General features: G+C 41.4%; 1 protein-coding gene across 1 annotated transcript in view; it reads right to left on the bottom strand.

Annotated features, from left to right (window-relative positions):
* The window catches only part of LOC139201062 (protein kinase C-binding protein NELL1-like), a 216079-nt gene that overhangs the window by 101553 nt on the left and 90709 nt on the right, over nt 1-23817 (bottom strand). The window contains exon 12 of the mRNA XM_070830283.1: nt 22441-22569. Within this exon, the coding sequence (XP_070686384.1) occupies nt 22441-22569 (129 nt within the window). The remainder of the gene's footprint in view (nt 1-22440; nt 22570-23817) is intronic.

Genomic DNA, 23817 nt, shown 5'->3' with positions numbered 1-23817 from the left:
GCCGCATTTATTTCTATTGCTTGTATTATCTTTTATTATTTATCTTTTATTCAACTAACTTTTGTTTTGCTTTTTAAGTTGATTTGGATTTTACTGGTCTCTAATTCCAATTTTAACATTCTACGTTTCGTCAGTCGCTCACGAAGCCGTTTGAAATGCATTTGATTGGTTTGAAAGGTGGTATAGGAGTTAAGTTTGATTGATTGAATATAACACCAAGTAACTTGAGGAGTAAATGCAAATCTGATATTGGACAAACAAAACTGTGTAACATCAACACCATAACCCAAAATCTTAAAGGAGCAGTCTGCTGATTTTACACAATATGTTCAGTACAACTCAGTCTGTGCCAACAGTTAAATACTTCTGTGGCTCAGGAGGGGCTTTGTTAAGAAAAGCTTGGAGAATTTTTCCATTTATAACCGAAAGCCTGTGTTAGAAACTAGAGTGTTTACCAGGCTGGTAGAGTCTAATTTGAAGGCAGATGTTACTGAGGTCCATTATGGGATCCATTAGTTTTTAGAGTTTGACCCACACTGGGGATTAAAATTCACTTTGCAACTTTTTAAACATCTGTCTCTCAGAAATCCCTGACCTTTTGTAGGCTGTATTACACCACATTAGTCTGACTGTATATATATACTCTCAGTATATAAAGTAATGTTAATATAAGAGCCATATTAATAGTGGTTTTCAGGGATGACATATATGAAAGTCTATCACATTATATGTGAAACTGTCAATGGATACAATAATCAGATGGCAAAGTCAATTTTTGGCAAATCCTAGGGATTAAAAATACCTGACAAAGGTTATTTATCACCTTTTTAGAATAAAAAAATCATATCAAATTTCCAATATTGGCATTAATGTTGACTTTTGATAACTCAGACGCTTTATTTTGTTGTTTGTTTCACCCTAAGTCTTGCTAGTAAAACATGGTTTGGGGAAAATTATCATTCATTCATTCAGAGGTAAAACATTACCTGCTGTATCAGTAACCTGAGCCACTTTATTTACAGGGAAGACATCACTGATGAGGACAGCTCAGATGAGGAGTGGAAGAGTACACCCACGAAAAGAAGAAGTTCCAGGAAGCGTCGCCCCCCTGCTTCCGCTTCTCCGGCGTCACTGCCCCTCAGATCCCCGTCTAAGCGGTGTGAACAGAGTCCACTCAGAAAGAAGATCCACAATGCATCTACACGTCAAAAAAACTCCCCCAACACTGGCAAAACATTGTCCACCACACGCAGAAAGAGTCAGAGTGGAAAGAGACAAATGGGGAACGGGCTTGAGAGAGAGGAAGAGGATAAAGCAGCCGATGAAGACCGGTGGCGTGACATTGATGAGGAGGATGTCGTGCCTCCTCAACCGCGGTTCAGACCTGAGAGGGACGTGGGGCCACAGCTGAACAGAACTGCGAATTACACGCCACTCGAACTGTTCCAGCTGTTCTTCTCAACGACAGTAATTGATACATTGGTAACAAACACAAATGCTTATGGGAAAAGGAAATACCAAGGCCAGAAGGAAAGCTGGGTCCCTGTCACAGCAGCAGATATGTACTCCTTCCTCTGCCTTGTCCTCTACATGGGTCTGGTGCCGCTAAAAACTCTGAAAGAGTTTTGGAGAGGATCCAAGCTGTTCAGCCTGCCATTTCCTGCCTCTGTCATGCCCTGCAGACGCTTCCTAGCCATCTCCCGCAGCCTACACATGAATGATCCTGCAGTTGAAGCAGCCAATGATCAGAAGAAAGGGACACCAGGGCATGACAGACTATGCAAGATAAAGCCATTATATGGGCAGATTTTGGAGGCCTGCTTCACTTTCTTCCATCCCCACCAGCATATCTCCATAGATGAACGGATGGTGGCGAGTAAAGCAAGGATTGGGTTCAAGCAGTACATTAAAAACAAACCCACCAAATGGGGGTTTAAGCTGTTTGTTTTAGCAGACTCAGTGTGTGCTTACACCTTGAATTTTTTTGTTTATGGAGGAAAAGAACATGTGCCCACAGGGAAGGGGCTAAGCTATGATGCTGTCATGAGACTGCTGGATATCCCCTTTCTGGGCAAAGGATACAAGCTCTATGTGGACAACTTTTACACCAGTCCCACTCTTTTCCATGACCTCCTCCAGAGAAAAATCTGGGCATGCGGCACCGTTCGTCCCAACGTGACTGGCTATCCCAGGAATGAAAGGAACGATATGACTGTGAAAACACCAAGGGGAACCATCCGGTGGATCAGAAAAGGAAAGCTGTTGTTTGTGAAGTGGTTAGATACCCGGCAGGTAACAATGTGTTCCACTTTACACAAAGCATACAGCAATGACACGGCAAAGCGCAAAGTGAAAGGCGCAGATGGACAGTGGACGGTGAAGGAGGTGCCTATTCCAGGCTGCATCAAAGATTACAACCAGCACATGGGGGGTGTCGACTTGTCCGATGCACTCATTGGCTACTACAGTGTCCTCCATAAAACCCAGAAATGGTACAAAACCCTGTTTTATCATTTTGTTGACATAGCCACTGTGAATGCCTTCATCCTCCACAAAGAAATGTGCAAACTGCAGAAACGGCCTTTGTTAACCCAGAAAATCTTCAGGGAACAACTGATTGTGGCCCTGGCTGAGATCGGGTCCACTCCACGCCGGTCAGCTCCACAAAACTTTATGTCGCCTGCATCTCCTTTTAAAGTGCCTTCCGCCTCCCCAACACCCTCCTCCCTGTGCAAAGCGCGACGTGCCTCCCCTTCCAAAGTAAGGCTGTCCTCCACATCCAATGCACCACCCACCTCAACCTCCCCAGTGCCATTTCCTTCTTCATCCGCTGAAGTGCCACCTGCTACAGCCTCTGATGCTCCAGGTTTAGGTCACCTCCCAGCTTACTTTGTAGAACAAATGAGCAATGTGGCTCCCAGGGATCGGGCCACTGCCGGCAGAAGGGCATGTGTGGTCTGCAAAAGAAAGTCGCCAGTCTATTGCAGCACTTGTCAAAAAACACTTTGTTTCACTGCTTTGAGGAACTGCTATAGTGAGTGGCACAGAAGCAACAGTATCTGTGTCTAAATGACTTACAAGTATAAAATCTGAAAAGTAAAGTTCCTTTGAGAGACAGCATGAACTTATTTGTTCAGCATCTTCACTAAGTCGGTGATTAAACTCTTAAACGTGCCTTTTTGATCACCATGAGTGAACAAATGCCAACTGGATTTGGTTCCTTTGCCAAACTCTACTAGATACCATTGTACTGAGCCATCCTTTTCCAAACCAGCCCTAATTATTATGAGATATAAAGTCACATTTGAATTGTATGGTCCAAAATCACAAATCACAATACGCTTTAGGAGCTATGACACCCTCTGTGCTTAGGCTGTCCCTTGACTCAGATAAGGGAAATCTCCCCCCCAAAAAAGATAGATCATAGATATACAATATACAATGAAAATATTCTCATGGCTTCAGTATTTGTTCCTGTCATTAACCGTTCAAATACCTCAAAGTGTCACTAAAACTTTTAACATTAGAGAATGTGGACTTGTTAAGTGTCTCACAAACCAGAGGGCAGCATGTTACTGCCTGGATTAATTTCAGTGAGAACCTAACGGCAGCTTTGCTCCAGCAGCTCAGGACGGGAGTCGCAGTTGCCGCTAATGGGAGTGACAGTCTTCAGCGGCCGGTGTTCTGGTTGTCGCTAAAAGGGCAGATGAAGAGATTTAACACCGGAAATGGATGCATATCCACCTACCTCTACCTCAGAGACTGCTGTGAAAAAAGTCTATCTCATGTCATTTTCTTTTGTTATGTGCAGCTAAGATCCTTTTATCAGAGCAACCATGGAATCTGAAATAACTTGACCAGTGCTCGGACATGTGGGAAGTGCATATAGATTTATGAAGAATGTAGTCTTCATGAATGAATGGAGAAACATGAGTCACACTTGAATACATTTTCTTAAACTATCACTGGCTATTTTTTGTATCTGTTTTTGATTGGATTTGGAATATGATGTTTACATGAAACAAGAGTAACTGCTTACTCAGCTCTTTTTTATGTGGTTGGTGCGGGCATGTGTTTGACTCTCTGGCATCTTGGCTCATTTTTGATTTTTCTAATCACTGTTTAAGATGCTCAGCTTTATTTGGCTTCCTCAGCTTGAATTTCCAATTAGCAGTGTGGAGTGGCTCAAGATGAGAATGCACAAACAAGCAGACAGCAACTAGAAAACTGTCGAAGAAGTTCAGAGTGAGTTCAGAGATTTGGAGCTGTGTTCTTTTGTGCTCTCTGTAAAACTAGAACACATTTTTAAAAAGCAATCAGTATATGGGAGTGGGAGGGGTGTAGCTTGTGGTTATATAAAGGAGACAATTTGAAATAGTATTTTAGAATGGTTACATATAGTGTTGATTTTTAGTGTATTGATTGCATTTATAAAAACTGAACACATAAAGTACCTAATAACTTAATGAGAAAGCCAAAAGATGATCATGTTTACCAGACAATTTAGTTTTACAGGAATAATCTGAGATCATTTCAGCAGCAGATGCCTGCAGACATGATTCAGAGATGCTAAATATGTAAAATAATGATGTGATTCACTGAGGGTGTTACAAACATAACATTTTTTATTATTGTAAAAGTGATTCATCACCATTTGAAGACTTTTGGGCATGTCTGGTACAGCACTCATTAAAGCAATTACATCTCAAGGCCAGTTCTTTTCCGACTACACAAAACTACAGTTTGATTCAAATATCAAACATTTTTGGGGACATATTCTGTGAATTTGTGAACAACATTATGACTGATATACTGTGCTGGAAAGGAAATTAAAAAGGAAAAAGATCTGGTATTTTCCCAACAATGGTGTCATGCACATTCACCAGTTCTTCGCGGTCTTTGGAATAATAATTAAAAAGGCGGAAATGCATAAAAGGTTTAATGATTCGCAAGAGGGTTAAAGACAACAGTTCTCCGCTCTGAAAGTGAGCGGAGTGACATAAAGTATCATCTAAATCAATCAACACTTTGATAAGCACAATCAGTTAATGTGCCACACTGTCAATCTCACTACTACATGTACCTGACAGCAAACACAGTAGCTCTGTCATCCACGTACATTTAAAGTCAGACATTTCCATTCCAGTCATTCTTTATCCGGCTGCTTTTGGATGTTCTATATATACACACACACAGTAAACTTCAAAATAGTTTACAGCGTGTGTGTGTATATATAGAACATCCAAACTTTATTGAAGAGTCGCATTTGAAGCAAAATCAGGATTTGTGCACAGTTGCATTAAGGTGCAGTACAATTGGCTATATAGGTTAAATGGCTTATGTTTTAGTAAAATGTCCTGTACCTGCTGCCTGCTTCTGGTTCAATGTGTTTTTAGCTCCCTTTCTTAAATACAACCTCAAACTAAGTATTATTCTGGCATTGCTGCAGGATATTTGCTGTCCTATGAGCCCATGTTGGCTGGGCATTTGTATGAGAATGACAAATTAATTAATTAATTAATTAATAGTTAACTCAAAAAGTATGATACTGGAAATCTAATGGTTACTAAAGACATCCTTTACATCGTATTTGAAAATGTATCACCATCATTGTTATAAAATTTTCTACAGGTTGTTTACTTAAACGTTCGATTGTGAGAAGTTGTAGAAGAATCAAGTCAGGGCTAGATCTACATTACTCAGTGGGAAACTGCAGCAACTGCAGGTTAAATGTAGGTTAAATAAACAGGGCTTCTCATAAGCACAGCCTGAGCTTACTCAGCGTATTGTAAATAGTAATGAGGGGTATACACTGTACATACATCGACTCAAAGCCAAATTACTAGGGATGGCCCCGTATGTAAATGATGCCCCTCATGTTTTGCCGATAAATAAGATAAAGTGTGTGTGTTTCCTTTAATAATAGCTGGGTGAAAAGAAAACCGGAGTCTGGAAGCTGGGTGAAGCAACGCTAAGCGGGGATGATGCATAAAATAACAGGCTGAGTGAACCCTGAACTGATCGAGCTCCGGTCTGATAGCGGCTGTACGTGAAAACATGCATTAGCAGCCAGGTGACAGCCACGGTGCTGTTCTGCCTGTGATTAATAGCTTGATAGCTCCCTTTGCAGAGGCTTTGCGGACAGAGCAGCCTCTCAGGTGGGGCGATGTGATGTGAGCATCCCTCTGTGATTACATATCCTGTGTCTGCAGATAAGAGACTGTTTAACCTTCTGCCAATCACAGCCACAGACGTTATTTGGTTTACCTCTGAACGTTAAATTGAGAGCAATTCTGCAGGCGCTGTGCTGAATCTCATATCTCAGCCCATAAAGCAAAAGCATGAGGACGGCAAACTTTTGTTTCCATTTCACAGGAGATTAATAATCTTCAGGAAGGGAGAGCGAGCTTTGTCTGTGACCAAATTTAATGTCTACAGACAAATTAGACTGAGTGGTAATATTATATTGCTTATTCAATCTTTTCACTGCATTTGGAAATATTAGCTCACTTTTCTATATCACACAGCAGTTTTAGTGCTGAAACCCAGAGTTTATGGTTCGTAGAGCTTTATCTCTTCCCTCTGCCTAGTGAATGAAGGGATTGGCTCTTGGACTCTCAACCCCTCTGTTCTCCTGAATAACAGTAGGCAATTAAAGGCAATGAATAGCTGCATATGTATGACTGACATCCTAAAGCCAGACCAAGTGATCCCTCACTGGTGGAGGTATGACAGTTGTGTCTCATTAAAGTAAAATGGGTTGCACTGACACCTCGGAGGAACAAGGTTTTGATCTTGAACCTGACCTGACATGCTGGGTTCTTTCAATGTGGAAGGCATATGTGTACGTGTGGATTTCTCAAACTGCTCCAGTTTCTTGCCAAAGCCCAAAGACATGCAGATTTAGGTTAATTGATGACTTACGAGTGAATTGAATGAGTGTGTTTGCTCATTTAATGGTGTTTTTGACCAAAGGATCACAGGAATTATGGAACCCCAAGAACTAAATCACAAGCTTAAAGTTCAGTTTAGGCAAGTATTGTCAAAACATGGTCATCATGCTGTTCATTTAAGAGACCTAAAAAGCCAGAGAAGCGAAAATGTCAATATCCAATACCAGTCCTAATATTGGTTGTAGCCGCTGCTCTGTATAACCAATCAGGGGAAAAGGTGTTCACATGTTCTAGCAGTCAGAGGGCTTGTGTTTGGCCAATTAGTGACTCAGCACAGCAAAATCTGCCCCATTAGTTCCTCAGCTTAAGAACAACCTCTGTCCCAAGAATGAAATGTAAATGTGGTTCCTCTTGGCATAACTGAGGGGAAGTGCCTGGGTCCCTAAATGTTCCTGGAAAAGTTGTTGTTGCCAAAAAGGTGCCTGTGATTAACCCATAATCTGTGTGAAAGAAGTGGACGTAACCTCTAGGTCTGAAAAGTGAAGCCAATGAGGAAGTGTCTTAAACCAGCATTCTTTTTAATGGTCATCAATGGGCGACCCTGTTGGTTGCAAACAGAAGCCCAATTGTATTAAAGTTTATGAGGAAATGACCATTTCTCACCTGTTTTATTATGTTTCCTAATGAATTTATAGTCTTGCTAGTTTCAAGTCTTCTTCAGTACAGCATGAGAGTCATTTTGGAAGTTATGGCCCCACTTAGAATAAAACAGACCATAAAATAGATGATGCTTTAGGACGGGACTAACTCGTGACTAACCAATCAGAGCAGAGTAATTAGATGATCAGTTTTGTGTTTAAACATTTTTCATGAGGAGAAATGAGGAGCTCAAACCCCTCAGCACATTATTCACTGTGTCAGCCCGATCACTGACCCCAAGCTTGGCCATTCAGACGGACAGCATATGCCCTAAAAATACTACGTGCCCTGTCATTATGTTAATAGTGTTGGGTGTCAACACCCTGCTGTTGCACTCTGACAGACTAAAGCCTTATCACATCATTACACACCATTACTGTTCTTAATGAAGTCAACAGCTCCCAAACAGAGGAGACCCTCTCCGCTGTCTGACTCATTAAATGATCTAACATGTGAGTAACCCTGGGCTCAATTATCAAGTCACTCAGCAGTCCATGTGCTTGCTCACCTCCTCCTCACAGAGCCTCGCTGACACTCAGTCACAACTTCAGCCTGTTCTGTCGCTGTGCGTGTTGGAGATGTACCGATTAAAGTTACAGCAATTCATCTCTATTCTAATACTGGCTTTTATACTTAGTAATGCTGCCGACTGTCAATGCAATGGACGTTCTCTGGAGTAAAAATCATATTTTTATGTTTTTTTTAGCATGAAAACTATGACATTTGAAGATATTTAGTAAAGAATGTAGCTGATGTAGCTGAGCTCAGACAGACATCACTTAAGCAGCACCTTTACGTAGCTTTGTGTCATGCTGTGTAGAGGAATGATGAACCTATGATCTGTGCTACCATGTATTGTCTGATAGGAATGCATGCACCGGTCAATTGTGTAGTTAGCTTAGCACTGTGTGCTCACCCAGCAAACTATAAATGATCAGTTATTTTTCGCACAACAGCTAATTGGCTTGTTTACAGAGTGCACTTCGTATTATACAAGTCATTAATTTACCCGCTTAGAGATGGTGAGTCATTAAACCTACACTACTGAATATGTGGCAAAAAGCCATATACTAAAATATACCATATACTAAAATTTAGAAAAGATGGATTGTGGCCAGAGGGTTGGCTGGTTAGATCACCAGATAAATCTGGACTGAGAAGGTAAATGAGTAGTGCTGTTGCCTGCATCATCAACACTGCTGGGGTACCCTTGAGCAAAGCACATAAACCCCAACTGCTGCAGTTGACCTGCTCAGTGGCCATCTGATCAGACAGCAGTTGTAATGAACAAGACACTGAACCCCAAACTACTCACAATTAGTATTAACGTGGGAACACAGTTGCTTTGTATAATTGATTCTGCCAAATGAATGTACTTCCATGTGTGAACGTGGCTATAAAATAAAGAACTCAGTGTTTTACAACGGCATTGAAATAGCAGAGGAATGTCTTACACCAATGTGTGTGTGTGTTATGTGTGTGTGTTTGTACACCACTTAGGTATGTACGTCATCCATCAGAGGAGTTACACACTTGTCATTGGGGAGTTCCTCTCCGCTCATTGCAGGACGTTCATCACATGAAGGTCAAACCAAAACTCCACCAGCTGCTATTTATTAACACTCAACCTTCCAATGCAGCCATCTGCCAGCTAGAGAAGTGTGTTTAAAGCCTTTCCGGAGGGAGCCTAGAGATACACAGAAGTCACCGGTTTGTGTTATTTCACTCGTGATGACCTTCCACTGAGAACATTCAGACACTAAGCTTAACACCTGCTGCGACATGTGTAACCTCTCCCTTTACATCATGTTCTGCCACTTAGGATTTACTGTTAAAACAAGATGAATGCTGGGGAAAAAGTTCATAGATCGATTAGTGCCCTGGTGGTAAATACAAGAGCTTGTGGAAATCATTAATGCTGTGATATCTCTCACTGGGCAACCAGAAATTGTAGAAATCATAGAAAATCAATCAATTTCAATAATAGCATTCCACGGTTATCAGCTATAAGCACACTAACCTCATGTAACCTCAACCTGAAAATATCAAACATTACTTTGAGTATTAATATGAACTCTCTTTGCTTGTTAATTCACCTTTTACTTTTTCAGTTTCTTTCTTTAAGCCATCTGCACTTATGCATGATATTAAGCCGATAAAAGGCCATGAATTACTGTAGAATAAGCCTTTAGTTGATGTTATGAATACAGATAAAACCATGTCCAATACAAGTACAAGCATAACTTGATTTTGGTATGGATGCTCTTCCAGAAGTAGCTGAACACCAACCAAATAAATCTCTAGATTTTTTTAAGTGCAACCCACAGGTTATACAAATTAATGATTTATTTATGATCTACAAAGCATAAAAACCACTAATGAAACTATTACAAGTGATAAACCCATCTTTAAGGTAGGCTATAGTAGAAGTATACAAACACAAACCTATGTACACACACACACACACCTTAGGACGAGCAAATAGCAGATGATTATCTTCACTATACAGACTTGCACTACACAACAAAGGAAGCCACATTTTCCCTGAATTATAAATGATAACAGTCCATCATGACCAGCTTTGATCATGTAATCCTTGAATAAATCTATGAGCAATTCCCTCACTGTGCCACCAGCCCGAACTGCCGCACAGAGGCTAAACTACACTCCTCAAAGACTGCCACAGTTGACACGCTTTGGGCAACAGGTGCAGAGAGCTGAGGTCCTTTGTACTTTGAGCATCTGTATTATAGCTGGGAGCGCTTGGCAGATATTTTTGGGGAAGCTCTAGATGAGGCTCCCACTGTTGCTATGAGACTATTGAAAATCCCTTTGAAGCGTGGCATAGTTGAGTTCGAAGTTGAAATATCTTTAACTTCTTGTGCTTGGTGCTGTTGACACCAAAAACATGCCAGGCTGTTAGAGTTGGGGCGTATAGCTGCATACCTGTACAACGTCAACAACGAGAATAACAACAATGCTGCAAAGGGAATGAGAATGAAGATACGGGTGAAGCACTGAAAGTAGGCAGGCAAAAGCACACAGACACACACAGATTGACTTTAGCTGCAGGTGGAAGAGGACCCGGGTCAGAAAGACTGAAGGATGTCTGCCTTGGATAATTTAGTTGTGCAAAAATAATAAATAATAAATAATGATAATAATAAATGTGGTGTGCAGCATGTGTTGATATATTCTACAGATGAGGACGGTCGGTCACACTAATATCCAGTATATATAAACACATCTTATCTTCAGTATTTGTAGGCCAAAAGACATCTAGACTCCAAGGTCTTTAGATATGGGGGTGATGTGAACATCTCCATGAGTAAATGTCCACTTAAAGTTTTAAACTGCTTTACATTGAAATATAGACTTTAAAATGCCATTAAAAACCAGTGCAGAAGTGTGCTAAAGCTGCACTTTCTCTTATGGCTGCGGGATGCTGAATTCAAAAGAACCTCAGACCTCATAAGATCCATTAAAAGATCCCAACTTCTGTCTAAAAATTCAAAGTCAATCTCCCACAAGTCATTTTGGACCATACGAAATTAAAGCCTTAATTCTTGCAATGCAAGTCTTGATAGTGATTTTCAGAATAAATGTTTCATTACAGAGATATGAAAGCTGAAAGAGAAGTACTTTCAGGGTATGTTTGCGCCATTGACAGATACAGTATCTCATGCAAGCAAAGTCAGCCATGTTACCACAGATTCCCCCAGCACTTCCTCTGCAAACATTTTATTTTGTAGCTTTAGGAAACTATACATTTGAAATGTAGCTTTAAAAAGGTCCCCGCGAATATCAACACATGACGGGAATGTGTAGAAACCACTGAAAGTCTGCAGTGTGTTGCTTTGAGATCAAAGCATTTTTTCGGGAACAAAACTCGACACTAACTGTTATAACACTCAATTACACGAACTGACCTTCACTCCTGTGTATGTATTTTCTCGATAAGCATGACGATTGTGTGGCATCATCCCTGTTTCCTTATAAAGTCACAGCTCATCTTGGTTGCACTGGAGCATTAAATTAGTGCTTTGACAGTTACAATGAAAGGCTGTTGGCGGATTTAATTGTCAGCAGTTAAATATGGTGTGAATGTAAGGCAGCCTGGCAGAACGTTTGGGTCATAAACCACTTTGAGCTGTCGTGCTTTGTGGGGCCAAGCAGAAAATCACTACTCCAAGGGAAAATCCTTGACATGTACTCTGACGGCTAAAATCAATTCCAGAGCAAAGCTAAACTTCAGGATAAATTGAGAGTCTTGGCATAAAAACTTTCCCATCATTCCCTCCAAGGGATGGCAGAGCTGAAATATGCACTAATTCATTCATCACTTGATATACTGTCTATTTAGGCAGAATATAATAATTTCTACTGTATCCTGTTGATACACAGTTTTCACCACAGCCTGAGCACTCACTTGGTGCAGCACGGGAGACTAATCTTGTCTTTCAAAAAGTGAAACTGTCCGTTTGGTAACTTTGTGTAAGAGAGTAATTTAGTTCAATGACACTCAGTCATCTGAGTTTTTGTCTTATTCACTGGTCTGTGTGTGTGTGTGTGTGTGTACGTGTGTCTAAAAAGGCCAAGGACACTGTCTGAGCTAAGTAGAGATGACTGATGTCCTCACAGTCATAATTGTGTCATTACTACCCTGTGGAACATGATCATTAGTCCCCGCGGTCTATGCTTTAATTAACGGATCGGGGATGACTGAAGGGAAAACGGAGGAGGAGCGTCTGTCCGTCTCCATACTTGACCGAAGTCATATCTTCACCTTCCAGGCAAAACCAACAGTGTGACTTAGGTGATCATCTGTGTTCAGACAGCAGCTGTGTCCCAGTTCAGGGGCTGACTCCTTCAATGTCTGCCTTTGAAAACTGAATGTGTTGTAATGTGTCAACAAGACCAGTCACTTTCCAAGTCCACGTAGTCTTTTCCTGAATTTGGAGGGCAAATCAGAAAAAACTAAAAAAGATGTCAGTGCCCCAAAATCCACCGTTCAAAGGTCACATGTTTGATGGTAGTTTAGAGCACTGTGTTAACTCAAGTTTGGTCTACACAGTGTTTGTGTTCACCTGGGAATCTCTTACTACACGTTGAAGTGGGTTTGGATGAGGCTAGACTATCTCGTGTGTGAATGAATTCCACTTTCTTTCAGCCCTACATAGGCTACACTTTTGAAGGCCGTGTCCTTCAAAAGGAGAAAGCAACTGAATTGGGACAAAGACAGTGCTTGATTGATGGCGTGTAGTAAACCAGTAGGGATGTGGAAAGTGACTACACCTCTGCATGTATGTCTGCAACAACCCTGTGACTGCGTCCTATAGGGCCAGTAAATGGCAATCTCTGCCTGAGTCTGCCTGCGAATGAAATGCCCCACCATTTCTTTCATCCAAGAGAGTTTACCACTGATTAGTACTGTGTTTGCACCAGAAAACACTGCGATCTAGAAGTCCAAGCCTGACATCAGTGATTTAAAAAAAGATGAAATGAAAGTCTAGCACCAACAGACTAAAGAACAGTTTCTACCCTAGAGCTGTCATTGCCCTGAACAAGAACAATAACAACACAGCCAAACCCTGAACACTAACAAAATACAACCAAACTGTGAAATAGGAATGTTTACTTTTTACTTTCACCTATATTTATATATATATATATATATATTTGTATATATTTCTTTATTCCTCCAGTGTAAATACCCCTACCCCCCCATGAACTGTATAGTCTATTTATTTTCTTTTGCACTATTTTCATCTTTGCACATTCTGTCTTCTTGCACCTTTTCCTTATTTTTGCACTGTCCACGAGAGCTGCTGTTTTTATTTCAATTTCGTTGTGCTTCGTGCTCAATGACAAATAAAAGAATTCTGATTCTGAATTTTGATTGTGAAATGGCTCAGCTTTACAAATTGAGATTTGTAAGTTTTATTGAAATGTGTCCCCCTAAAAAAAGAGATCACAATAATGACATTATCTTTGCCTTAATTAAGAAATACTTTTTCTAAACAGCAAGATGTGAGAAGATGCTTTACCTTGTGATAGAAGGAAAAAAAAAACATAACTGAAAATCTGACACTCAAAAAATATCACTATAAGGCAAATAGGAAAATAGGGAATATTGAATTGTTCTAGCATTTGGGGCAAAACACAGATCCATGCTAATTAAATAAAAAAGCCCTTTAGGTAATTTGCATTCACTCCCATTAGGCTACTTGGAGCAAATAAGTTTTTTCAGGCTTGCATGGGGGCTTTCAGGCTCACTTCCAATGGAAATTTGAACACTTTAGCCCATAGACCATGCAGAGGAGCGAGCCAGCAGCCCCTCTGGCTTGAGGATTACCAACCCCAATCCCCTACAGCTCAGAAATGGTCAGGAAATTGAATGGGAATAAGCAGGGATAAATAACCATATGAGGAATGAAGCGAGGGAACGGAGTGATGCCAAGGACAGCGTTGGCTGTGTTGGAACACATGCAGTCAGTGTAGTGCAGATGGCAGAGATGGATGCCACCCAGAAGAGAGTTTGAGAAGTGGGACAGGGAGGGAGAGGAGCACTCAGAGGAGCAACAGTACACACACACACACACACACACACACAAAGACACACGCTGTAGCTCAGTGAAATGACTGTAATTCATTACAGGTCTTACATTCTGACCTTTTACCAGAGTGCTCACCCACTGTGACTCAAACAGACCTCTGCCAGTGTTACACAGTAGGCCGAGTCAATCCACCTGCTGCTCACAGAGACGCTCTCCTCATGCTCCCAGACTTTCAGCACCATGGACAGAGCTTGGCTGGCAGTATCGCCTGTACTTTCCTCCCTGTCACTATCTAGGCAGTGAGAAGAGGGTTTTATTGTTATCTTTACCCCTGTCTGTCTGTCTGGCTGGCTGTCAAGATGCTTTTTGTAACCTTTATTTAAATCACAATTCCAGTTAAGGTCAATTGGGATCTTAACTGTGGCACTCCTACATCGGAGTTTAGGTCAAAGTTGGTCTGTAAAACTGTGATTGATTTAAACAGACACTTGGCCTCTGTTTTCTTTTCCAAATAAGCTTGGCTAACCCGAGGGTTTGTTAAAAAACCCATATATTTGTCTGAGTTAGTGCTTCTTGCCAAGTCTGACTTCCTTTTAGCGATGCTGCTGCCCCCTGGATCTCAGCAACTAAGTTGGTGAGTGCAATGTTATGAGAGACCCCGTGGCTAAATGTACGAATATAAGACTCAAGTTGTAAGAAACTGTTCCCCTTTAATCTGGGTGATTTTCCTGTAAACAGTGCTCTCTTTTTTTTTTTTAAGAAGTTCCTGTTCCACATTCAGACAATTGTATTAATTCACACCCAGAAGCTGCACAATACAACCACAGTCTAATCTGCTGGCCAATCTGCTCACTGGAGCAGCTGGGGCTTAAGGCACTTGCTGAAGGGCACTTCAGCTGTGGTAATGAGGGAAAGGCAAGAGCTGCTGTTTTACTGTCCCCATTCAGATTTGTCCTGCTGGTTGGGGGATTGAACCGTTGACCTTCTGGCTAGATTTAGCGAGTATTTGGCAGACAAATATCTTTTGACCTGTTGATCAGCTGGTGAGTTTTTGGTGGTGATCCAGCCCTGAATAGAGTCCTATTGTAATTCTGTGTGTATTGGAGTCTGATGACATTCAGTTCATCCTGGGTTGGAACAATGCCATCAATGTATGAAAGCAGCAGCTCCTATGAAAAACCTTGAGGAATAGCTCCACATCGAGTGGCCAGGTCAGTTTAAAAGGTACAAATAAAGGTTAAAAACCATTAAACCAATAACAACATTTTGTTACCATTTGACAGAGCCAGAGTAGCTCTTTCCCCATTTCAGGTCATAGTGCTTAGCTGCCCTAACTGGTTTCTTTCTGTACACTTATATCTACAAGACAAACTATGCTGTGCAACCTGACTTAAATTGTCAGCTAAACATTCATCGACGGGACTATGGATTCTTTAAAAGGCTTTCTGTACAAGACAGACTGAATGTCCCAGAACTTCAAGAAATAAGAGCGTGCAGGTATCTTCCTGTCTAAATTCTGTATATTTGGATGCTGCAGGGCATGTCTATGACTTTCAAGTTTATTGTTAAACATGAGCTTTGCCTCCAAAGACAAACACTAAACCAAAAACCTTACAGCAGGCTATTGGCAGAGGCATGCACCACTGCCTTTTAGCTGGTCCTTGTCTTTATCTACCTTACTTACTGCCTGTCTGTCTTCCTCTGTGTATTCCCCCCCAAACCCCACCTCCACTCCCTTCTTCTACAAAGTACAGGTCTGAGGAGGAGCAGACACTGTTGCTCATTTGTTCCCTGTCATTACATCCTTGTTTTAACAAGGCGGAGGTAGAGTTCCCACAGAGAACCCGATTGATTTGCAGAAGTACAAACACAGCCAATTACTCTTTAATGCCACTGAGTGAGAGCCAATTCAGCCAGCGGCACTCGCCAATACCGCAAAAGACAGAAGCACGCCACTCCTCCTATCATCACAGGCTGAATAAAGACAAATGAGGATTATCTAAACTGCTCCCAATCAATAAATCACTTTCTTTTGCATTACACCTCTCAGCACCCAACGCATTAGCTCTCATCAGTGCTGCAGTGAGAACATTAATAGTAATGACTTGACAATGAAGTGTCTGTGATATAGAAGTAAAACCTTCTCAACACATTAAAAGTGTGTATTTCCATGTTCCTCTGGCTCCTGGTGCTGTTGTGTATAACCAAGCTCAGCAGGGAAAAGTAAGCAGAAGATGTTAGTTTTAGCGGATTAGCTGTGTGCAGCATAAGGGCAGGTGCTGCACTCCGGGTGGAGACACATCATGTTTTCCTGAGCTTATCTGAAAACCCAGGATAGCTACACATACCACACATACACAAAAACACACTTGCACTCACACACACCTTCAGTCCTACTGTGGAAGCTCTGCAGGCAGGCGCTGCCCTTGATTAGCTCACTTCCATCCTCTGTGGATATGATTCCTGCAGGTTTGCACTCCTGGGGATCTGTCTGTATTTCTGTCTTGTTGCCACAGCCTCCCACCACCATAAGTCTCTCAGTCCATCTGTCTGTTTGTGTAACTGCCTGTTAGTCAGTGTATCGGCCTGTACCACCCACAAACTACATCCTCAGCTCATCTCAGCTCATCTGCAAACATATGATAAGAGCACCTCTATCGGTCGAGGCAACGTGGACAGACAAGATTGGTAAAATCCTCCGCAAATGACCACCTAAATCCCCCCAGGTGTATGGGATATGGATACAACATTATCAACTGTGAACATCTTAGCAAACAGCGCCTTAGGACATGAGGGCACACTGTATGAGAAGCATTTACCGAACCAGCAACAAAAGTCCCATAGAGGGGGTTCAGAATAACTGAAAGGACCACCAACACAATGACATTAAAACGGTCAGTTCCCCCAAATGGCAAAAAGAAAACGCTCACCTACCCCTAGTGATGTCTAGTCATGCAGACAGCATTGATTTTACCTCTGAGATTTCTGCCACCAGTCCAATACAAAGGAGGTGAATAGGATTAGCTTTCGCTCTCACTCCTCTTTACTGCCACAGTAAGGTCTGTGCATTGTCAGTGGCCACGGCACTGTGTCTTAAACTATGTGTTTCACACTTCTATAAAATCATAAAATCTGACTGTGCAGGTGAAAAAACTCTTATCGAGCACCGCATGCATTAGGTTGTTAAAAGTGTTTCAAGGTAACTGGTCTTGGTTTTTCTTTGTAAGATATTCAGTCTCTTTTTCAGGTACTCTAGGTCTGACAAAAAAACAAGTCTAAAAAGTGATTAGCATGCTTGTCATCATCCAAAACACCCAATACGGGAGAACTAGATGATCATCAAAGTAGGATTACTTTGTGCTTTCAAAAAATTGTCTTCCCAGCGACTGACAACAGCGATGAAAACGTTAGTAAATCAATGCACACTCTGAGGCATGTGTTGATAGTGAAAGTTCATACTCATCAAATCACTAGTGCAGCAACATATTTCAACAAAGGCTTCATCAGGTTCGCTTTGTAAACCAGAGAATTCTAGATGCAGGCAGTTATCAAATCTAAGCAAGGTGGTTGATTTCATGTTTTAAAAAAACACCTCATTTAGAGGCAGACATTTTTGTTTGATTTCCCTGAGAAACATGTGATTTTGCAATATTTAGCTTTTTTCGGAGAAACTGAACTATGTGGTGATGAATCCCAGCAGCACCATTGCCATATGGAAGACAACATTTTCAAAATGTTGCAGCTGCAAAAGACAAGTGCACTGAATATGTTTTCTCTGTTTAGTTCTTTATCAAAATATTAATTCTTTTTACTGCTTTTATTCTGAACTGTGTTTGCTCTTCTCTGTGAAGTTCATCGGGATGCATGAAATGGGCTGTATGAGCGATTTGAGTAATTGCCTCTTGCACCACCCAGAATCTGTCAGAATATGGCAACACATCAACCAAGATGTCTGAAGTGTCTTCAAGCAGTTCCAGTTGCAATAACTGTGACGCTATTATCTCCAAAGTCACGGCGAATTATCAGTGAGTGGTAAAGGCTAGAGAGAAAGAGCGAGCAAAGAGGAGAGGAGCTGAAATCTGCTGTGGTGTCGGTGGAGACTGACTGGAGATCAGGGACATTGTGAAGTGCCTCCCCAGAGCCTGTTAGTTAAGGGAACACATCAGAGAGTCATTCCCCGAACCCTGGGAGTTTGGCTGCTCCAAAGCTAAATGAAAGTGAGCTGAACAAACAGAAATAGCCTCGTTAGGTTTCATGTGTCGGCCTCACACTGGGCTCTAATCTTGTTACCCAAAAAACGTGGTCTGTGGGCCACATAAAACTGCAGCAGAATGCACCCCTCGCTGGTGATTGGCACAATGAAGCAGAGAGGGAGTCATAACACACATTTGATAAAATGCAAGTTAATTAGGCCAAATTAAAAGCAGGAACTGTACTACAATAAAAGCACACACCTGGTGAAGCGGTTAAACAAATCCACCCTTTTATGTAAAGCATCGTCGAATCCGCATTTGAGTTGCACATAAGAGCTTCTCAAGAGTTGCAGGGCAAAAAAAAAGGAGCTAATGCTGCATTTAATGTGGCTAGAGTGACCCATGAGGGTTCTTAACAGCATGAGAATTCTCCACAACAACCTCCTGAGACTATTTCTATGGAAATAAGCTTCAACCCCGCATATGTGAAAATACTTGACGTGACTCAAGCGTTTTACTAACTGCTCTGACTTTTCCCTAATGTGTTCGCCCATAAACATTTCCAAGGACGCGCTGTAGTGATGGAGTCTTTCATTTGAGCCATGGAGGAGAAAAGAAGTGCAAAAAAGAGGTACTTAAGAGGCTGTAAGAAAAAAAAAGACGGAAAAAATTGCTTCCTGCAGAGTGGGAGATCATTTGGGTGTATTGAGGGAAAAAGGTTCATCTAAAGCTGAGAACATATGCAATGAAAGAAAGATATGCACTATCTAGGTGCACTTTGGTTCAACATTAGACCCATGCTGGGATTTCACCCACCATGGAAAAGGATATACAGAGCAGCCTCTGTGGTAACAACCGACCATTTGGGACGAGGGTCCCTGCAGCAGTCAGCCTGGAAACAGGGAATTATGTTGTTTGTCCTTAGCTGATGCAACTATTCTCAATGCCAGCAGGTCTAGCATTTTCTATATTTAGAGATTTATTGTTACTGGGCTCAACCTAATGTCTTTCAACAATAAAAGTTTTTTCGGTTGCCATTACCAAGCTGTCAGCAAAACAAAGTTAATATCTGTGTCCTCTGGAGTCGAGAGAGGATACAGTAGATCTGATGGGACTCTGCAAATATCACAGACTGCATAAACAAGAGCTGATGAGGATGATAAACCTATGATAAGCCTTTTAGCACAAACGTGAAAAAGTGCAATATGCTGAATGGAGCAGCATCAGGTGGTGAGACTTGAATTTGGAAAGACCCTGAGATGCAGTCAATGCTGTTTATCAATAGTAATTAGCACTTTAACACCAGTTACAGTATTCAGAGTCTCACAGAATTGATCTGATTGGACAGATAACATCCTGATCTTGAGCTACTGAAAGTTCTGTTTCACTAAATCATGGTAGATGGACTTTGATACAAATATACTGTATACAGTACATAACAGCAGTGGGAAAGTGGAGCACTTTTAACAGTAAAAATGGCATATATGAAATATATGGCATATATATGCACCTATTTCCCGAAGAGTCCATTACGACTGACGTCTTGCCTTCATGTGTCCATGCTGTCGCTGAGGCAGAGCCAGCAGGTCAGCAGTAAGCCGTGTTAGAGCCTTTGAGTTGCTGAGTGTTGACAAGACCAATCAATAGCAAGCACTGACTTCACAGAGGCTACTTCTAGGATTAGAAAGTATTTCCCGAGTTAGAAAGAGGAGGAGCAGCTGTCTTAACATCTAGTACGCAGAGCGATGCGCCCAACTGGACTCATCTGCTGTCAGCCCATATGCAGTAATACATCTTTAATGGGGTAAAGAAACACACAGATCTTAGTGGGCATGCTAGTGAGGCACAAACCATCATTAGTGTGTGTCTATGTTCATTTTTCCAAATGTGTGCAAATTCTGCATATGCAGGCACATTTCTGCTTTCTCTGAGATCTCACAGATGGTTTTAAATATTAACACATTCACCCCTTCCTCTTGCTGGCTGTAGAAATCAGGCCTGCGTCATATGTGCTGCAGCAGACAGACACAATACGCTGCAGCTTCATTGACTTCTGGAGCCTGAGAAAAGCCTTTTTCTGCATTTTTCCCCCAATCACAACCCTTCGTCTCGGTGTTGTAAATCAGTCAAATTGGAGCACAGACATGCACATGCTGCTGGAATCAGCTCGACTTACTCTTTTCAGTGATCTGTCTATCTTCAGTAGTAGATAGATGTGCCAATCTTCAGTAAAACATACATTTTCAGTCAGAAGTAATCCAGTTTATTGTTGTTTGTACACCAGCGGTTAAAGTGCAAACAGGAACTGCTTGTAGTTATTTCAGCCTGACTCGCTATTGTGCAGATTCATCAAAATGTAAACAACTTAAGGCAACAAAACTGGGTTTAGGTGAAGCCTGCAGCTAACGTGTTGACTTCAAAAGGAGAATTACAGTACACTGCCTGTCAGCATTATTCATGTTATTTGCGTTATTAGACTGATGGAAAATGTGGTGTCAAAACTCCAGATCTGTTTGTCACAAAAAGAAAAACAAATAATAAACATGTATGGCTAAGACATATGGTTTGAAAACCAGGCAACATAAGCCTTGGGTTTGAGCAATCATACATTAATCTAAGGCTAGTCTGGGGTATCTGTGATTTTATATATTAAGGGTGAACAAAAGCTTTCCGTGTGCTTTATTGGCAGGAAAAAGATCAATGCAACACAACGCAACAGGTGGAGTGCCACATTTTGTATTTATCCAAAGTTTTGGCACACTGGAGGCCAATATCCCAGCCACTGAGAATAATTAGGTATTCATTTAAAGGAGGGTAAGAGAATAATCGTTGCACCACAAGGGGACTGAATGCAATACTGAAGGCTCAAGCTGAGCTCCTCTGGTAATCCCATCTTCAATCATTCAGCTGCACATTAAAACATTTATGAGGGTATAATGGTCACATTTAATGACAGCTTAGAGGCACGGCCTCACACAAACTTGTGTTTATAAAATACAAGAAGAGAAATTAATTTGTCCTGTAAAACATCTATTAGGATATCAGTGACACCTCATCAGACTGTTGGACTATGGGTCAAATAAAAAAAGCCTACACAGATGTGATTAGTCCAGTCTGTCGTGTAAGACGTGTCATCCAGAGCCATTTTAAATTTAAGGTGAGAGTGAAGCCATGTAAAATATCATCACAGTGTGCAGCAGAACTCCAGCTAATCCATTTACAATAGAAGTTTGAGCTGCCTTTAGGGAGCAACCCCCAAACATGGATAATGCCGCCACAGCCAATAAAGCCGTAGCTCCACGATTTACATAGATGATCTAACAATCAGCGTTTCCCAGCCCTCACTCATGGTGTAGACTGCCGTGGATCGGAGTGGAGCTCTGGGTAAACCTCTTTACCATGCAGATCAAACAGAGGCAGACAGACTGGAGGGCTTGTGGCTACCCAGTGCTCAGCTTGTTTAGTGTACTGCGTCTGCTATGGCTCCAACCCAAAGACAACTGCACCAAGCATCGAGCAAATCCTTCAATCCGCCGACTGCTGCTCCCAGGCCGCCTTATCAAATAAGGCCATTAACTCCAACACAAGTACTCTGGGCCTCCAGCACCCACAAACCGGGGCTTTTACTCAGCCAAGTCCAACAAGCATCACACTTGAAGCACCCTCACACCCTTAGTGATGACTGACGTTTTAAGAGAGGATGGGATCCCCTGAAATATTGTCTCAAAACTCAGATTATACAGTATGTTTTCCAGGAAAAGTGAATCAGACACTACTGGAAACGGTGGTTTAAGATTAAAATAGAGCTGTAAAAAGAGTGTGAGTAGCACAGTTTTGGATGGCAGATGGGAAAACTCCTTGTTCGCCTTATGGCCAGTCTTCACCATATCATACGCTCCATGTTTACTCATCAGCTCATTACAAATCTAGGTCTGTGGCCCACAGCCTGCATAAACTTGTTCCTAAAAAAGAGCAACGAATTAAACACTGACACACTGCCACCCCATATTGCTTTTAACATCCCAAACTAATACGCAGATACTATGACTCAGTCACATGAGCCCTAACCCAGCATGAGCTGGGAGAATATAATCCTACCTTCACAGTAAGTAGAATCCCCATGGATGGAGGCATAGCCGCTCTTGCATTCACACTCTGCTTTAGTATTCCGGTTTTTACATTCAGAGTTTTCTCCACAAATGAGTCCCTCTGCGCAGAAGTCATAACCTGAAAGAGAGGGACAAAGGAAAGCTCGATTTACTTTCATCTTAAAATCTGCTCACTCAAGGCTGTGAAAAGTTGTGTAGATGCACACACAAACACTCACACTCATGACTGTACAGAGATAAAAGCGGACAAATTCACAAACGAGCAACCTTGTTCCCGTCTCCTGCAATACTGCAATACTGTGGATGACAAGAGGCCCGATGTATACATTTTGTGACCGCAGTAAATTTGGTGCAATAATAAAACTTTTGGCTTTCATGAAAGCATATACACAGAAAAGCAATACACAAAAGCACTCACACAAAACACACTGCTTGTTATATTGTACTTTTATATGTATTCTGTACGGCGACCTTGAGAGCCTTGACAGGCGCCCTAAATAAAATGCATTATTATTATTATTATTATTCAAAGGAAGATCTCTGAGGATCTCTTCAATGTAGCCGATGGAGTCAAAAGCTATGTTTACACTACAAGCCTTGGTGCTAAATTCAGATTTCTCAGATCCAATTGTTTGTCTGTTCACATTATTTCTTCAGTGTGGTCAATATCAGATTCCTGTATGAAGTGGCATAACGACATAAATAGCTTCACAGAAACAGATTTAATCTGAAATTTCAGGACGTCAAGGGCTACTTTGAACTACAACTGTCAGAGCCTCTCCACAGGACCCTCGGGGAAAGACGAATGTCAATATAGAGCGGCGTGAAAGTCCCATGAATTCTGATATGACTGTTAACATAGCAAAAAAAAAAAAAAATCTGACCTGTGTCAGATTTAGGACCACAGAGTGGCTCAAATCAGGATTAAAAGGATCAGATTCCATGTAATTCATGCAAAAAAATAAAGATTTGAATCACACATAAGCAAAAAAATGTAAAATGGATTTGTTTCACTTTCACGTAGTGAAAGAGTCACTGGTGAGCAGCACAGCACAAGAATGGTCCTCTGGTGTTTTGTGTTGATGTGTCAGTAAAGTACCCTCATGTGCTGGGTTTAAATAATGCTTGTAGAAACAATGTGCTACTGCGTCTTCAGCAGTCAACTAGATGTGCTCAGGTAGCCATAGAACCAAATGTGAAAAACTGACTAACAGAAAGTCTTCACTTAGTCAGCCAGCACATTTCAACACAGGATCTTAATCGTGATCGCTTACAGAACAGGCAAGAGGATAAATACTTAATTACATTGGTTATTCATTGTTCACTGGACTCATAGTTGCGGCACCTCCAACACATTAGTTTCAAA

This window comes from Pempheris klunzingeri, chromosome 1 (genome assembly GCF_042242105.1).
Source record: "Pempheris klunzingeri isolate RE-2024b chromosome 1, fPemKlu1.hap1, whole genome shotgun sequence".
Lineage (NCBI taxonomy): Eukaryota > Metazoa > Chordata > Actinopteri > Acropomatiformes > Pempheridae > Pempheris > Pempheris klunzingeri.
This window is presented reverse-complemented; position numbering and strand designations above follow the sequence as displayed.